Raw genomic sequence first — 18,590 nt, forward strand, 5'->3', positions numbered from 1 at the left:
ATAAATTAATACGAAATATTGAAATGAACACAAACAATGGATTCACCTTAAAAAGGACATACAAAATCAGCATGGATCAAAATGAACATATTGCTTTATTGAGGCAAATGGCATAACGGAAGTGAAAAATTAAGACATGTTCAAAAATAGCCGTTGTGTCATTCCTACATGCACTTTCCTTCAGTATAATGGGAAGATGATCCCTGTGCTCACCGTAGTAACAAATGTAAACCTTTACATGGCAACAATTTCCTGTGACATTAGTGTATGGAACGCTTCAGTAATAAAAAGTCATGATATTGTGCATCTTCACATTCCATAAATTAAACAATGCTGAACACTGAAGGTTTGGAACTTTATGCATTGAAAAGACTTTTAGTAAACGTAAAATTCAATATTGTTCTGACAAAAAACATTTAACTGTTCATAGATTCATAATTCAGTGCGTCCTTGGAAATGACCTGCAAGGTTTTGAAAGTTACATTGAATTAACTTTTCCCTTCTTTTCCTTTGCTTGTACAGTGTAACAATGCATGTCTGTTCGCACAACTGGGTTTTTTTCTGTTGTTGTGTCATCATTTACTTAATAGAACAGCCATTCTATAGGCTACTTTTGACCTTTGGTTGGAACATTGGTGTGAACTAAACAGATAAAACAATCAAAGTCATAAATCCTTACAAGACCATACAATGAACCCTGTGGTCGCCTACACTAAAAGAAGTACATAAGATGTTTATTTAACGAAAAACCAAAAAGGCATTTTAAGTGATTGAATACAAAGGCAAAAAAAAAAAAAAATTACTACATGGATTCCTGTATATCTAGTGCCAGTAAAGATAATTCTTCATAGGTCTGGCTCTCAGAAATAACGCATTTCAAAATTCAAGTACTTAGTTCATTTAAAACAGAAACACTTTAAAATTGTTTCCACGCAAATCGCTGTAAGCCATCTCATACATTTTAAATCAAAACTCATGCGCTCACATCTTTGCTGCCATTGGTACAGTATGAATATGTTCTACACTAAATTCGTCATACATGGTGACAATGAATTTTAAAATGAATTCATAAAAGTATCTCTGTATTGTGAATTCTCTCATGTCATATGCTGTATATCTACTCCGATACATTGACGAATTTTATCTTTCCGTTAAAAAAAATAAATATGCCGTACAAACATTACCATGCTCTCCCAGTGCCAAACTGGTTCAATAAATTAGGTACGATGCAGGAAAACGATCCGACGTTGAGAAAGTTCTCGAACATTCACAAACTACGCTTCCTTTTAAAACCTTTTCCAAATCATAATCGATCGCACACACTGTACACCAACGTAATTAAAATAATTACCGTATGTTCAATAAAATTTCTATGTACAATGCAAACATTCAGAGAACAAAATTGCCGCATGCAATTAACTGTACAGTGTGAACAAAGCGTGACGTCCGTTTCAAATCTGAACTGAATCTGGAGCGAGTGTAAACAGGTTTCATTCTTAAAAACAGTTCTGTATTAACGTGATCACTGCTCATATCTTGTATATATAAAATATTTTGCCTATTTAACCCACAGGTGGATCTCATCGGTGCATTTGATAAAATATCTAAGACATTGCAAGTATGTGACATTAATTTTCCAAGAGATTCTTCTTGAGTACACGGATCCAGATTGCTGATTTTCCTCGTTTAGTGCAGTGCAGTTGTGTGGATGAATTTTTCACAGTCAATATACGCGGCTTCGAAGTAAACGTGAACATCAGGTGACTGACCGCTTGGCCCCTTTGCACAGTACAGCGATTGAGAGCGAGGGACTGAACTTGAATAAATAATGTGGTTTACCTGCCCACAGTTTAAAATCAAAACCAAACATGGTTAAAATACAGTTCAGCCGGTGATCTCGAACAGTGCATCGTTTGTACTTTTGGTGTACAGGTTCTAACCAAACAAAAAATAAAAGTGGGCGGCCAGTCTTTTCTGGTGTACTAGATCTCAATTTGACATTTTGGCAGAGTTTCGGGTCTTAACTGAAATTTTGCTCTGGGGTGGTTTTCAAAGTCTTTACCGGTCACCATAGTGTCCCATGAAGACCGTCAATAAGACAACAACCCTGTCTGTGAGCAAGAGGTGTAAAATTCGAATGCCCTTTCTTTTCACTCAATCGGTTTTTCCGTTTTCCTGGATCTCGGGTTTAGATTTCCGTCTGGAACGCAGGACTTTGTAGCAGCCGCGGGCGATTTTATGCATCCACATAACGTTCATGATGTCCAGGCAGATGCTGGAGAAGATCCAAGCGCTTCGGCCGCCGAAGGAGACCTTGTAGAAGGCCTCTGTGCCGTACACAGAGCACATTCGACTGTAGTATACCGGCATGACGGCGATCCGCACCAGGAAAAACACGACCGCCATCAGTACCCCGTTAGTCATGTTGGGCTTGGAGGCTTTGGGGTAACCTAATACTTCAAAGAACCAGCTGGAAAACACAGGTGAGCAAAGTGACATGCTGTAAACTAATCTACAGTACCATCACAACATTTGTGTCATTTCTTATTAAAGACAGCATGAAATTGCACTTGAAACATTTAAAGGAACAGTTCAACCAGAAATTAACATGTGCTCAGGCCATCTGTACACATGTACTCACCCTCAGGCCATCTTACATGTGGATGAGTTTGTTTGTTTTTTTCCATCGAAACAAATTTGGAGAAATTTAGCATTACATCACTTGCTCACCAATTGATCCTCTGCCGTTGAATGGGTGCCATCAGAATGAGAGTTCAAAAAGCTGATAACAACATTACAATAGTCCACAAGTAACCCACACAACTCTAGTCCATCAATTAACATCTAGTGAAGCGAAAAGTAGTGAGTTTGTAACAAACAAACCCAACATTAAGGTTTTTTTTCCAATTCCTCCATCCAAAATATTGATTTTTCCCGTCAAACAGTTGGTACTGTATGAATCAGGAGAGAAATATGCACAGATATGCAACAAATATGTTGGAGGATTTTGATGTGAGAAGTCAGAGGATGGGCTTTTTCACTGGAGAAAGCGTTATTATTGACTATTTTGGCCAGAAGCAGGATTTGTTTCTTGCAAGCACGCAGCTTTTCGATTCACGATGTTAACTGATGGACTGGAGTGGTGTGGATTACTGTGATGTTTTTATCAGCTGTTTGGATTCTCATTCTGACGGCACCTATTCACATCTGTTCTGATGAAGGAACAAATTCATCTCTATCTTGAATGTCCTGAAGGAGAGTACATTTTCAGCAAATTATCCTTTTTGGGTGAACCCACAGTGAAATCTCCTTGGTCATGTGCAGATTGGCTATGCTTTTGTCTAATTATACATGTTTACTTTTGGTAAGGACACACGAATAACAAATAATGCTAAAGCAACAAATAATGCAGGAAATGTTGTTGCAATTACAACACAATGTTAAGCCAAGATCTAATATTTTTCGCTGCCCATTAGCTTATAGACAAATGTCTACAATAATAATTTTAAAATCACAATAATAAATCATGCATAATAAAACCAGAAACACTTAAGAAAGTACAAAGTGTTAGTTCAGATCTCATGTTGTCTTTAATGGCGTCAAGACGTATATGGTGGGCAAAACTACAAAGTTCACCCATTAAATATTTTGCACTTTAATCAGTCAAATACCTACCGCTGGTTTACACACGGTGTGGAAAACTCTGCAAGCAGACGGAAGTTAGCAAAATAAGGCAACATTCCTTGACCCTGGAAACACAAGGTGAAGAACAAAAACAATGACACAGACACGAGTTATAGAAAAGCACAGCCACATGAATCAGCTCCAACAGTCTCAATATCTCCTGCTGTCAGGCACCCACAGTAATTGCTTCAGTGCCAATGTATGATACTTCACTCTGACAGATATAACAAAGATGTAGAAAATAGAAAAAGGGTTGCATGAAAATGGTTATTCTATTAATATAGGATTTATTTTAAAACCAAATAATGCCCTTCAGTATTTATTGTCTATATATAGATATGTAGAGGTTATAAATGGCTTACGATTTTTTATTTGCAATGTATGTAAAATTGCAAACATGTATGAAGGTGTAGATAATTAGAGTGATTATGCTAATATTGTCAACTTTATGCATATTTAAAATACATACATCATGTAAAAAGTATTTTCAATAATGTACTAAATAAAGCAGAACAAAACAAGCTAGTTTTTTGTTCAGATTACTGATCTGATTTAAAGTGCCTTTATACACTTCTGTAAATGGACTACAAAACTATTTAACAATGTTAACTGTTAAATTAAAAAACAAAACTGAGCCGTCGATAATAACAACCGCATTTCAAATGAGCCGCATATCGTCAGGCACATACAGAGGAGTCCAAAAGACTGAAACCACCAGTGGAAAAACTTTTTGAATTCTTAACTACAGAAATGAATATAATTTATATTAAAATGTATTACATAACTAAAGTGAAACGTTCAATTAAAAAACAAGCAAATTTCAGAATTTCTTAGTATTTAATTAGTCCTTTTCGCTCTTAAGCTGCATGATTCCACAAGTTTGTGTAAAACCTGATGATTTTAGAATGATCTAAAAGAACATCTTGTGCTTCAATGGAAGCAAGAACTTCTAACCATCTGTACAAAGATGTTCAAATAATCTGTCAAATTTATTTAACTATGACCTAGAAACAGTTCATCCAAAAATGAATATTCTCTTCTCATTTACTCACCCTCAAGCTGTTCCAAACTAAATTTTGAAGAATTTTGGTAACCATGGAAGTCAACGGTAACCATCAACTGTTTGGTTACCAACATTCTTCATAATATCTTCTTTTGTGTTCAACAGAAGAGAAATACGCGAACAGGTTTGGAACAAGTGGGGACAGAATAAATGAAATAATTATCGTTTCTAATTGAACCTTTCATTTTAAGCATTTTTTAATCATTTAAACGGTGTTAAAAAATGTCCAAAATGCTAATAATTTGTTTCTAGGTTAAATAGGGATAAAATCCCAGATTTTGAATGTGGTCTCAGACGTTTAGATCTCACTGCATGGTCAGCCATGCACGTTCTGTCAGAGAATGAAGCCTTTTATAGCTTTTCCTTGCAAAGCGAGGATTATTCAGACCTGTTCCTCTCCAAACCAGTTTGAACATTATCATTCCAACAGCAAGAGAATAAACATTTGGCTTCTCGATAACACACTTACCTTGAGGGCTGCAATTAAAACACACATTAGCATACTTCTTGCAAAATGGGCAATATAAAAATGAAGGATAAAAAAATAATAATCAGGTTGGCTAGCAGAAGCATGCTGGTACCCCTAGGTACTGGTAAGTCCATACTGTAACTGGGCTTCAGTAACTGCTCAGAGTTCCATAACAGCAGGACAGCAGACAAGACAGGAGAGAGTCCATCTAGATCAGCCAAGCCTATAGCCCTCATCTCTTAACCCGACTAACAGTGACACTGGTAGTTTTTGCATGAAGGGTTTTTCTGGTCAGAGGAAGTGAGGCTGCGTTATTCAAGAAGTCATGTTAGGTGGGACAGAGACAAACTGACAGACAGATTCTTGGAAAAAAAGGTGCAGAAAAAATGCAAAAAGAACGAATGACACAGAAGCAGCAACAACATTTAAGACTCATTGGACATGCACTATGAGAAACAAATTGCACAACACTGACAAATTAATTCGATTTTATTCTACTTCTAAAAAATAATAATAATAATAATAATAATAATAATAATAATAATGCCTCTAACAGTTTGATAGACCACTAAAGATTACGTGTCAGTGCTAAATATAGCGAAACGCTTTGCTCTTAAGATGAAGCACAATTATTAAACACTGAAAAAAAAAAAAAAAAAAAAAAAAAAAGACTGATGGAGTTTATTATGCTGTTGGAATATTGGAATTTAGTCTGCAGTAATTTACAAAAAAGACACTAAAAAAAAGTTCTGGTTTTAACACAGGAAACAATAACAACGAATGACATTTCCAACGACAGACTTAATTACTCAGTGAGACCCAACAGAGACTTCCAGCTCCACGTTAAATTACCTCGGTTATCTTGTAATAATTTAGAAAAAGGCTTGAAATGGCAGTCATAAAAGTGACCAGTGACAGTATGGTCTACATCCTGACAACAAAATGCACGTTCGGGTTTGAGGCGAACCTCAAGGTTGCATTAAATCAGTGCAAGGTAACTGTAGGGTATATAAGCAACAGTAAAGCCATTAATATCATCAGTCGCTGCCCCAGATGCATTTTTAGGAATGAGTTTTTTTTTGCCCCACTGATTTTCAGAAATGAACACACTAAGGCAATAAACAAGGCCACTAAATATCATTTGTCATGGTCATTCTGCAAAACAAGTGCCTTTTGAGTGCCTGTTGTATGTATTGTTTGACTAGAGGTGCACAATATATCTGTGACTACAATGAAATAATTATCAAGATAGATGGCAGAATTACAGCTGATCTTAATAATATGGTACAGTATATTACATTTTTTTAACCATACGTACATTTAGTAAACACATACCATGCAAGCATGACCCAGAAAAACAAGTTAACATGTCAAGTCACTCTTATCTATTAATGACTTTAAAAATCAACAGCTTTTAATAAATGTATTATGTAGTTGTGTTTATTATGTATTATGTAGGAACTTTATTATGTAGCATATGTAGTTATTATAAGGTTTATTCAAACTATTTGTTAAAAATATAGATAAATATATTTAATTCTATTTCTTTTATTAAATATAATTATATTTGGGCCTGTGTGTGTGTCTGTGTAAATATATATAGTGTCCTGACATACAAAATATACAGTAAGTTCATAATATTTTCATAAATCTTTAAAGTTTTTAAATCTTTTTTAAATTTTAAAATCTCAATAAAATGGGGGAAAAAAACATTAGCAATATTTTTGTTAAATTAGTTTTAAATAAATCAAATAATTTTAATAAATGAGTAATTAATGAGCGAAGTATAGTGAAAGCATAGTGTTTATTGGAAATCTTTGTTGATTATAAAGGGAGCAACATAGTTTTGTCACTTTGTGTCAACCCTATTACCCCGTTGCTGAAATTACATGCCAATATGTATATTAATACACATTTATTTAGCTTGAAATGACAATACTATGTATAATAATTTATTCATATTTATGAACCTATTAACAACAAATTCTTTGTCTGGTATTATTGTCATTATTGACTTTAAACCCATTTTACAGAATGACCCATGCCAAACAACTGAGCATCAACAGATGCTATTTTAAGCGTTCAGGTTCATTTTTTTTACTAATTTCTGACTAATTTCTATCAAAAGGCACAAGTAATAACCTGTGCAACATGTAAACTAAATGCATAGTTATTTAGAATTCAGCTGAGGACCAGATCAACCTGTTATTAAGCAAAACCTTCCCATATCGTGAGTGTGGATCAGCCCAGCAAACAAGCGCTTTCTGGCTGTTACTCATCCTGCAGTTGAGACGTGGATGTTAGGTTTTAGAAGAGAGAGAGAGTTTAGGAGGAAGATCGGCTCAAAGCAGGGGGAGGTATCAGAGCATGCACACAAGGAAACCCTCCAACGGCACCACAGGAGCAGAAAGCATCAACACATGCACACAATCCAATCTGGTGCAGTCTGGGCCGAGAGCCGGCCAGAACTGACCGATAAGAGTTGCTGAGGGGGGTCAGTGAGGTAGAGGAGGACTTGAGGAGGAGAAAATGGACTTCTGCATAACCGTCAATGAGCATTCCATGCAAAAAATACCATCATCATCATTATCATCATCATCATCATCATCACCATAGTCAGCTACAGAACCTGGTGACCTAGAGGGTAACCACACAACTGAACCAAGAGTGAACAGTAGTGGCCTCAGTGGTGTAGTCTAGTGGGTAAAGATCTGGGCTGGTAACAGCAACTATTTGGAAACCATGTATAACAAGAAATTAGCTAAACAGGGATGAACAGAATAGTTTTTACAAAAGAGAGGTTGTTGTGTTCAAAACTAGACAGAGCACAACAAAACTGGACAGAATGACTCAATCTCAAGATTCATAAAACCTTTCAAAGTTGGACAATTTTTCATTCAGCATAAATGTGTTTGTATGCAATGACAGTGCTTTAAATTTTTAAAAAATTAAACTTTTTTCAAAACAACTGTACTGTGCAAACTAATAAATAAATAAAGCAGAAGAAACAAGCTATTTAAAGCATCTACATTATTTTAAAAAATATAGATAAACTAGTCAACCACTTAAATTATCATCAAGTTAGTTGTTGGATAGCTAGTCAACCACATTACAATATAAAAATATAGATATATTTTTTTTTCGACAGATGAGGACTTTGCATACAGTAGTTAAAAGTAAAGTGAACACTTTTACAATCGAAAGAGAAGGTCACAGGCCACATATAGGGTCAAATATATGGGATCCACATATAGGATACAAATGAGACTAATCCTTTTGGGGAAAAAACAACAACTGACTTTCAGCTTCTGACCATCCTATTTCTCTGTTTATAGTTTAGTGCTATGTTATAAGTGAACGTTCGTGTGGTGGAGCGTCAGCCAGTGAACAGAGCTTTTAGCACCAGCTGCACACCTGACACTACCACTGCTCACTCTTGGTTGTCTCTTTCCCATCTTGCCTGCATGTTCTGTTATGGGACAACAGGGAACTCACCAGTACATAGTAGTAAGCATACAATGCTGCCAGGTGGTGGATTACAAAAAACTTGTCTCCTATTGCTCTCCAATAGTAAAATATAAGCAGCAGATCTGGAAAACACAGAAAAAAGGCAATAAGAGTCAGAACTACGTAACGAATATGAATTTAGCAGTTTTAACTTAGTAGTTATTTGAATGTATTAAATCACTTTTATGCTAACAACTACTAATAATATAACAACATCAAGGAAACACTGATCTAGGGACATTTGCAAAAAAAATTCTCTCTGTGGTCATCTTAACCTTGTTTCAGAGGATTCCATAAAGTCTCTGCCAACATTGGATACCTTTGATGGCTATAAGGCCGTTCTTTTATTTATTTATTTATTTTTTGTTGAGAAAATTAACAAATATTTCATGAACTAACAAAATGAAAAGCATACCATGAAATACCATAAAAAAATAAAAAAAAAATCAGGAATTGAAAAATATCAGAGACTAAAATAAAATACATTATAATAAAAGTATAATTTAATTTTGATTAATAATAAACAATATTGCCTCATTTGTGAATGCATTAGCTAACAATAAGCAATATATTTTTTACAGCATTTTATGAATTTTTGTTATAGTTGATAAAAATACAATAGTTTGTTCATACTTAATTTTAAAAAATGTATTATTAAAATTAACACCTTCTGAAGAATTATTACAAAAACCTTACAAAAAATGGTGTTTGAGTCTTTATCCAGCAGTTACTGATAAACTAGTCAGCTTATGTACATTAAGTACATAAATGCATTAAATTGAAAAAATTAATATTAAATTTGAAACAAGTCATGAGGAAAATAAAAAAAACCCAAAGGATAAAACAACAAAACTAATTGAGAAAGAAGCTAAGCAATCACTGAGTGCGAACAAAACTTAAAAAAAACTGTATAAAAAAAGTCATCATCCTTCAAAAACATAACATTATTATAGAGAATTTACAGAATAATCTGCAACCAGGTTAAAATGGTCAGAGAGGGTGAAGTGTGGCTACTGAGGCTTTCTTTGGTGAATCTGGGCTGACCAACAATCTACTAGAACGCCCCCAAATAGCAATCAAGAGCATTAGAACAAAAAAATAATAATAACTTAAATTCTCAAATCAGACTCTCAATATTACAATAAATCCCTGAAAATGTCTTGCATTTCCATGCATGATGCAGCGCTCCAAACACTATCAGACATCTGCCGTAAGCTCTCACCAGATATGAGGTAGCCTGTAGTAATGCTCACGTTTATCTTCACCAGAGTAGGATCTCCCCTGTTGTGGTAAAGATGAGGACAAGGCACTGAGGTTACTGCAAGATAACCTTAAAACAGTTACTGAAAGCGTCCTGCTCGTCTGAGAAGAGCAGCACTTTCCCAGCATGCCCTGCATGCAGCGTGACGGTTCGAGCGCTCACCATACGGGGTCCTGATTGACAGCCTCATCGAAGAACAGGATGTAGAGGCAGAAGAGGCCGACCAACAGGGCATGGAGCGTGGACACAGTCCTGCAGAGACACAAAAGCCAGATGACAACAGTGGTTTGCTTCTCCCATAGAATACGGAACGATTGACTGCTGTCAATCAACTCGGCACTGTGTGTCCTACATCTAAAGATCTCCTCCAGCTGCCTGTTCTCTTGACAGCCCGCTGAATTGAGCATTATCACTGCCATCTTCGCCTCTTGCCAGTTTCTTTGCGCATACGTTAGTGATTTTGAGCGACAGCTTACAACCTGCTCTCCACAGCGTAATCTTCTGATAAGACATTTAACAGGGAAATATCTGAAGCGCCACTGCGAATCCACTGGGGATATTTAGCATGCTGCCTGTTAAGAGCGGTTATTATAGTTTGACATTATTGCATGTATAATTGTATTGGAGTTTGAATTCTACACAAATGGCTCTTATGAACCAGTGAGACAGTGCAAACCTTTACTAAAAAGAGTGCATTCTTTAGTAAATAAGAACAATACAGTGTAATCAGTTTAATCTGATTCCCAAACAAGTCTTTTGAGCAGGTTCTTTTTAGCGAACCAGAAAGCTAAGAGATGTCTAAGAGATTCCTGAACGATTCAGTCTTTTGAGTTATTTCCAGTGAATCAAAAACATTCATTAAGGAATCGTTTAAATTATTGAGTCTTTTGACCCAGTTCTTCTCAGTGAATAAAAAAAGCGTATGGTGCAACCATTGCAATCTGATTCCTAACACATGACTCTAGTGTGCCAGTTCTTTTTAGTGAAACAAATACAACTTACAATTACTCTTTTGTACTTAAGAAACACTGAACATGAGAAGGTAATCCACGGAAAGAGAAATGCAGAAATAGTCCCAGCACTCAAACAGACCACACCAATCATGTTTGTGTACCTTGAGTTCCACTCGATCTTCTGTTTGTGGGAGAGTTTGAGGAAGCCAGGGCTGATTCTGGACGATGCCCAGGGGCTCACGCTGTGAAAGAGCCACTGGAAAGTGCAAAAACTCACCACCGAGATGAGCAGGATCAGCTGGCTGAAGGGGTCCATGGCCACCCGACCCCACTGCAAGAGAAAGAGCAGAAAAAAAAACACTTGAAGACTCGACATAAATGTCCCGTTGAAACCAAACAATGGAAAACTCCCCGTTCCAGGAGAAAAGTAAAGTAAATGTTTAACAGACATGCCCTCTGCCATTAATGTGTTAGTAAGGAGAAACAAGCCGATGCAAAACCCATGTCTTTATCTGACGGTAATAAAACTAATAAAGGCTGTGGGAAGTGTCCCAGTCTTCTCAGAATTTATTTAAAGCATCATTGGTTGATATTAACGCTGCCAGGAGTGATGCAAGAGTTTGTTGACCATTCCAAAACACTGTCCAAAATCTGACATGTTACATCCCAGTTGCACAACTGTTCTGGAGTCAAAAGTAGGCTTCTGTTGTCATAAATGGTACAAGACGTAATCCTTTGTAGTAGTACTGTATGTACACATTATATTGAGCTTAGATCTAAATGTCAAGCTTCTCCTCATCATATGTTCAAACAGTTCCTCTTGCAGTCTGGTGCTGTCATTGTGCACCAGAAAAACAAGTCTCCTTTGAAGCACATCGTTAGGAAGCAGTGATCCATAATGATAAACCTTGGGCCAAAATAATGAAAGCGTTTCAACTGGGTCTAGCAGGAGTGAATCATCACAGTACAGTAGATACATACAGTAGATTGCTTTCATGCTCACCTGCACTTTTCTCACTTCCTGTAGAAAGTGTCTTTCATACACTCACAGGGAAAAAAAAAGGTACAAAAGTTGTAACTGGAGCGGTAACTTTTAAAATGGTACTAATATATACCATTTAGGTACTGATATGAACCATTTAGGTACTATTATATGTATCTTTAAGTTAACATCATGCATCCTTTAGAGGTAAATAAGGTACAAAGGTGTACCTTCCGAAAAGTTAGCATCCCAGTGGCAACGTTTGTACCTTTTTTCCTGCAAGTGTATATGGTTAATCATCTGAGAAAAAGGCACTGGGTTAATGTTCAAATGGCTAGCTGGACTTTTTTTGGACTATTTTTTTTTTTTTTTTTTTACACTGTCACTTTTGATCAATTTAATGCATAGCTGGATAGAAGTTTTAATTTTTATTTTGTATAATCTTAGTGCTAGTACAAAGTTTTGCAGCACAACCGTTTTCAATATTGAAAATAAAAAAATGTTTCTGAAGCAGCAAACCAGCACATTAGAATAATTTATGAAGGACCATGTGGAGTAATGATGCTGAAAATTCAGCTTTGCATCACAGAAAAAAAAAAATTACATTTAAAAAATAAAATGAAAATAATTTAAATTGTAATTTATATTTACATTCTAACAAAATATGTGTATGTGAAATATTTTTATATATATATATATATATATATATATATATATATATATATATATATATATATATATAAAATCTCCTTGACACCTGGAAATTCTAGAAACCTCAAGGAAGCAGTATTGTTTTACAAGACATCTTCCACAAGGCATCTAAGTGCTCATAACATCTCCTGCTGATCTTCTTTCATGACCTCTGGCCCATAACAGCTAATGGAAAACATGAATCACACTCTTTCCTGAGGCTAGAAGTCTTCAAAGCACGAGAGAAAAATACAAACCATGCTCCCGTTGCACTGAGAGTGTAGTGAGAAGAAACTGACACAGTTTTGAAAAGCATGAAATCTGAGTTTTGTGGCTTTTAATCCATTTACTAGCTTTAAGGTCATCCACACTGAAGAGTACTCAGATGATGATATAAACTTTCAGAAGATAAACAGTAATAAATAAAAAAAAAACATAATAAATGTTCACTCAACATTGACATATCAATGGCAGATGTAGCCGTTAAACCATCATCTGCAGCATATTCACAGTCTTTACCGTTTCTACCGTGTCACAACAACTGCAGACTCCCAACGGCAAGCCAACAGTCGTGACAGGCGATATCAGCAAAGATGATTAAACAAGTTTCACAAAGGAAGTTAGTCACTAATCCTCACATGCCTTAACTTGCTCATTATTGCTACAACAAACAATAGCCAATCCCACCTCCCTAAATAAGGATATTCCAACATCCCAAAAGGTGAAGCGTGCCATTTCTGCACCACTAGTGGTAACAAACAGTAGGTTTCCTTACACTAGTCTCCCAATGATTGGACAAAAAGGTGGTTCCATCCCAAAATGCCACTGGTTCAGCCAATGTGTCTACGTTGGGTTAGTTGGAACAATTAAAGAGGGAATTAACCGCTGGCAAGACAGACTTTTAATAAAATTTGGCTGTGTCTATGAACTAGAAACACAAAATTATATTTTGAATTGCTCCAACATGACTAGACAAAACATCGAAAGAAAAGCCCTGAAGCGGTCCAAAGATTTCCATATGATGCAAAATTGCCAGAGCGGATTTTTGCTGACAAGCAAACAGGAATCATGGTGCAGGAAACTAGTGGTACACTGATGTATTGCCAAGGCCTATATATTGACCAATATTTTTGCAATATATTCTGTTTGGCCGATAAGTGTCAGAAGCAGCTTTTATTTTGACAGTGCTAAGAAATCCAGCATGTGATTGCAGATGTAAGCATCATCTTTAAATCATTGATTACAAACTATACTGCTATATCCATTTACTTCCATTTATGACATGTCACTGTGTACTAAATGAATAATTAGCATTGCCTGGTCTTTAAGAAAATGATTCCAAGTGTGCAAAACCTTACCAGATTACTGAGTGCACTGTTAATTAGGGTTTACTTCCTTTTTATTAATGTTTTTTTGTACTTTTTTTAATTTGTGAAAAATACTATAATTGGATTACAGAATCAAGAAGTTGCTAAAAGCAATTTTTAAACAATTATTGTTTATTTATTTAGTAAAAATGTAAAATAAATGTAATTTAATTGCAGCAAATGGAATGTTATTTAAATTAAACGGCGTAATAACATCAACTTTATATTAGCCACCACAAAATCCATATCAGTCGACCGCTGCTACAATTAACACAGAGAAATACAAAAGCTGGTTAAAATCTGTACATTTATCTGTTGAATGCAGAAAAAGCATTAAAGAGGTTATAAACAATCGAGCCGCAGTCAACATTATTTCAGAACATGATCAAACAGCTAAACTAACAGACTGTGACATCAGCACATCTCCTCATGGGGCGATAGGAGTCAAAAAACATGCGGTCACTAAATTTAGATGTTCTTTATGTAGCAATAGGCAACATGCACACATAGAGGAGGAGTTAGTGTGGGTGTATTTAAAGTTTCTATACGGGTCCATGCTGGTTGTGAAGGGCAGGCGTTCAAAGAGGTCATAAAGCAATGGTAACAGGAAGTTCAGCAGTTTGCACATTTGAACATGTGATCGCACGTTTTCTGCTGCATGTGCATGCATCTCATTTGTGAACAGGCAGTTTAAGAAACAAAAAGGCAACAGTAAAACCTTACAGAAATGTATGACTGGGTAGATTAACATGCGTTCCTTACTGGTGCACAGGTTTGTCATGTGGGTGGCAGATCACAGCATTGCTGGCATGCCTTAGTGCATTGAGTAAATGCATCATACTATATTAAGAGAAGCAGTGCTGCCTTATGAATGAAAGATTGGCTAGGCAAAGCAAGGCACATAGAGCAGCAGAATGGATGGAGAGCTAAATGGATGCTTTATTAAACCCATGAGGATACTGCAGTGCAAAAGCAGCCGGACACAATCTACAACGTACACACATACATATGCATGCAGAAACAAAAATGTATTTAGATTACTTTTTAAATTAAGGCCTGAAAAGCACAATTTAGATTTTTTTTAATTGTGGTTTCCAGGCCTTAACTTAAAATAAATAATTATAAAATATGCTTTGTGGCAGGTACCATGGTATAATGGTATTTGATGTCAATATCATTGTACTTTCATAAAATGGATCAATGAAGTGCAGATCTATTAATGTTTCTGCCTTTTTTTTTTATCAATAAAGGAATTTTTAACATTGCTTCATTTGTACCACCTGACATTTAAGAGCCCAAAAAAATCAAACCTTTTCTTTTTTTTTTTTAAATAGCATCAATGTTTTCCAAATATTTTCTACAAATATTAAATTTCTAAGAACATGACACGTTTTAAACTAGATTTATAAAAGAAAAAAAATAATAAAGCACTAATTAAAGTTGGTATTTGTATAGTGTGCACACATTACAGCTATCAAAACTGAGAGTAAACTAAAATAAGGAAGAGCAGAATAAAAGACCTCAGCAGAAAGCAGTTTTCAGAAGAAACGAATTTCTTGATGAAAAATGACAAATACGTTCAAAAACTCTGTGCTGCATTTAACATTTCCATTAAATACAGAGAAAATCAATGTTTTCTATTCGCAAACCTGAACAAATGTTTCCATCATTCCGACATGCATCTTCAGCATAGACTCGCACACATATTTAAATGAATATATTGATATTAAACTCAGATTTAGATATTGTAGCCTTCGTTTGTCAATAAACTCGGTAATTTAACTCCAGCTGGTGTGCTGCATTGAACCGCATTGCTTGTGTAACAAATGCACACATATTATATGTGTATATTTGTGCTTAAATGAGCATTTTATGAAGATGAACGCGTGCCAAATATACATCAAACACTGTCCTGACAGCTTGTTAACACAAATCCCGAATCACATCTCTACTAAAGCTATGTAAAAAACAAAAAAAAGCATTGCGATGGACGGAAATCGACTTGTGTTGTTACCAACATGCCTGCTGCTTTCTTTAACGTTAGGCCAAAACACACCGCAATGCTTGTGCATTAAAATATTACTTAATATAACGAAATACACGCGTTAACCATGTGATTACCTCTTATCGATCATCAATGGTGTCTGTTGGCTAGTTGTGCATGGTGTCTGAATGCATATGGGCTGATAAAAATCCTTGTTTTTCGTCAATCAGACACATGCATGATTTTCCTCTCTCCACGGCGATATGAAATGCATGATTTCATATCAAACGGAGAAACGGGTGGTCCTTATAATAATCTCAATCTGCGATGCGTGTGGGTTTTATAAGAGCGCGCGTCGGTGAGAGCATGTTGAGGAGGATGATGTGTGTTGATGATGATGGCTGTATGAGGTGCAGGAACCACAGGATCCAATTTCAGCTTCATTCTTAAAGAGATACTCACACACGGATAATGTCATCTCTTGTGGTGGGAATTTTGATTCATTAGCGAGTCGAGCTTCAACAAGATTCGTATTTTTGTTTTCTTTGCACACAAAAAGTAGCTTCCTGTTGTAGTAGCTTTGCTAAATTCAAGTTGAGCCACTGATGTCACATGGACTCTTTTACAGATGTCCTTGCTACGTTTCTGGGAACATTGCTGTCTATGCAGGGTCAGAGAGCTCTCAGATTTCATCAAAAATATCTTAAATTGTGTACCAAAGAGCGAGTAATTAATGATAGAATTTTCATTTTTGGGTGAACTATCCCTTTAAGAGTCGAGCACTGTCAATTCGCTCACCTTAAAGATTCATTAGACACATTCCTTCACAATATTCCTGAAGACCTCTCATTGATTTTTGTTGTTCGTAAATGTAGCTAGCACTGACATTTTAAGAGTATTTAAACATTACTTAGTTTATTTACAAACTATTTTTCCTAAATAAAAGGTTATGTGTAGTGATAGTATTTCCATAGTAATACAGAATGATTACCTCATTCACCCCATTTTTGTTTCTTTTTTTGTAAGTGCCATTAGGAGGACGGATTTAGATGATCATCTGGACAAATTTGAGCCATTTTTGTCCCACAGAGCTAAAAATAGTTCAGAACCACACACCACTGCACTCCAAACATGGCAAACTATCTAATGAAGCACCATCCATCAGTACCCTCCTCTAATCACCATTCTCATCATTCAGATATTTTTAGGATATATTTTCCACCCCATTCATGAATATGCTGGACAACAGGTAAAATGAGTTTCCCATAACTGCTTTCACCTAAAGAAAAATTATATTAAGCAGTCCCGGTGTCAAAAAATGATAGTTTCTTTTAAAATTTTACAATATTTGTATTAATTTTAGAGCCATAAAAAAATCATTTTGTTATATCTGGTGATTTTAAAAAAGCCCTAGTTAATTTCCAACCCACACCAGGCCGCTTTACAAAAGACAACTGAAACTTTTCAAGCTACTTTTCACAAACTTGGATTATGATTTAACCTGATGTTTGGTATATAGCCTACATACAAAGTTCACATTATATTGACCAAGCAAACAGGTGGGCTGAGTCCCCCTGTGGTGGATAAACTAGGGCACTAGAACAGCTCTTTCCTCACACTTGGCAGAATTTTGTAAACACGCATGCTAAATTTGCACCACAAATAAAATGCTATATACCACAGGACCACAGGCAGGTGCATAACCTTCTTGGCAGTATAAAGGCAGGAGAAAGTATGATTCGGCATCTGTACAGGTACCAACAGATTACAACACATTATACATGAAACCCACACATTATTTTTTGCAAATTATGAAAATGCAATTTCTTCTACTCACCAACAGAGAGCAGTCAGTCTACATAGTTTACCCCTAGAGGCATATTGCGATTTTGAACAGGAACCAGAATACAAGCACAGAATGAGTTGTCACTTTCCCAGATGAGACGTCTTTAGTAATTACAGTAATCAGATTAACACAGTACCTTTCATTTTATCGTTGACTTTAACTGCCCAGCATGGTTCTAGATCGTTCACTTCCCAGATGCCAAATGCTGTGTAAATCAAATCCATCACCACAGTGACATGGTTTTCCTCTATCTGTGTCACCCTCCACCCTCCGCTTCATCAGGCTCCATAAGGAAAGGATTCCATCCTCCGAGCCTCTTCCTGAGGAAACAGACAGCGGGCTAACTTAACTAACACATACAGGAACAATGAAACAGGACTGACTAGAGTAAAAGCTGCTTTGAGCTTCATTTTTATTAATAGTCTGTGCTGCCTGCCAATGTACAATGTGAAATGTCTTTAACTCCAGCTGCCTGAAGACATTTATGAGTGTCAAGTTAAGGAATCAATTTTGGGGCCTCAGGAGGAAAACATTAGGAGTGGATAGTTGTTGCATAAATCAGGCTCTATTTTATGTTTCGCCAGCACTTACGTCATTGTGGATAAAATTAAAATAACTAATAAAAATGACAAAAACAAGAAATAATACTTTAAATATTTACTGCATATGTTACCTTTTAAGGAAAAGCACTAAGCACAATTTATTTCAATTCATTTTTTTAATTACTTTTTTTTTTGCAATTAGTTTCATATGATTATGTATTCTATAGAATACATAATCATAT

The 18,590-nt window shown here is 35.8% G+C and overlaps 1 protein-coding gene across 5 annotated transcripts; it reads right to left on the bottom strand.

The window, feature by feature from the left end:
- Positions 1 to 71: 71 nt before the first annotated feature.
- Positions 72 to 16,445, bottom strand: LOC306864982 (TLC domain-containing protein 4-B-like). 5 transcript variants are annotated; one of them, XM_079409314.1, is made up of 7 exons: positions 16,098 to 16,381; positions 11,099 to 11,268; positions 10,147 to 10,236; positions 9,946 to 10,004; positions 8,712 to 8,806; positions 3,676 to 3,749; positions 72 to 2,470 (listed from the first exon to the last, which is right to left on the bottom strand). In XM_079409314.1, the coding sequence occupies exons 2-7, from the start codon at positions 11,251 to 11,253 to the stop codon at positions 2,155 to 2,157; spliced, it is 789 nt and encodes a 262-aa protein (XP_079265440.1). In that variant the 5' UTR covers positions 11,254 to 11,268; positions 16,098 to 16,381; the 3' UTR covers positions 72 to 2,154. The 5 variants fall into 5 exon arrangements, with proteins under 5 accessions (XP_079265440.1, XP_079265441.1, XP_079265443.1 ...); XM_079409315.1 differs by lacking the exon at positions 16,098 to 16,381 and adding an exon at positions 11,387 to 11,448; XM_079409317.1 differs by lacking the exon at positions 8,712 to 8,806 and having other exon boundaries at positions 9,977 to 10,004; positions 16,098 to 16,445.
- Positions 16,446 to 18,590: the final 2,145 nt, after the last annotated feature.

Source organism: Barbus barbus (assembly GCF_936440315.1).
Source record: "Barbus barbus genome assembly, chromosome: 46".
NCBI classification, from domain to species: Eukaryota; Metazoa; Chordata; class Actinopteri; order Cypriniformes; family Cyprinidae; genus Barbus; species Barbus barbus.

Coding starts and splice junctions, on each gene's coding strand:
- LOC306864982 (XM_079409313.1), bottom strand. CDS start 11,400: ATGGCAGAGGGCATGTCTGTTAAACATTTACTTTACTTTTCTCCTGGA. Junction 10,237..11,098: donor AAGATCGAGTGGAACTCAAG/GTACACAAACAT, acceptor GTGTCTCTGCAG/GACTGTGTCCACGCTCCATG. Junction 3,750..8,711: donor ATGCTTACTACTATGTACTG/GTGAGTTCCCTG, acceptor TTGTGTTTCCAG/GGTCAAGGAATGTTGCCTTA.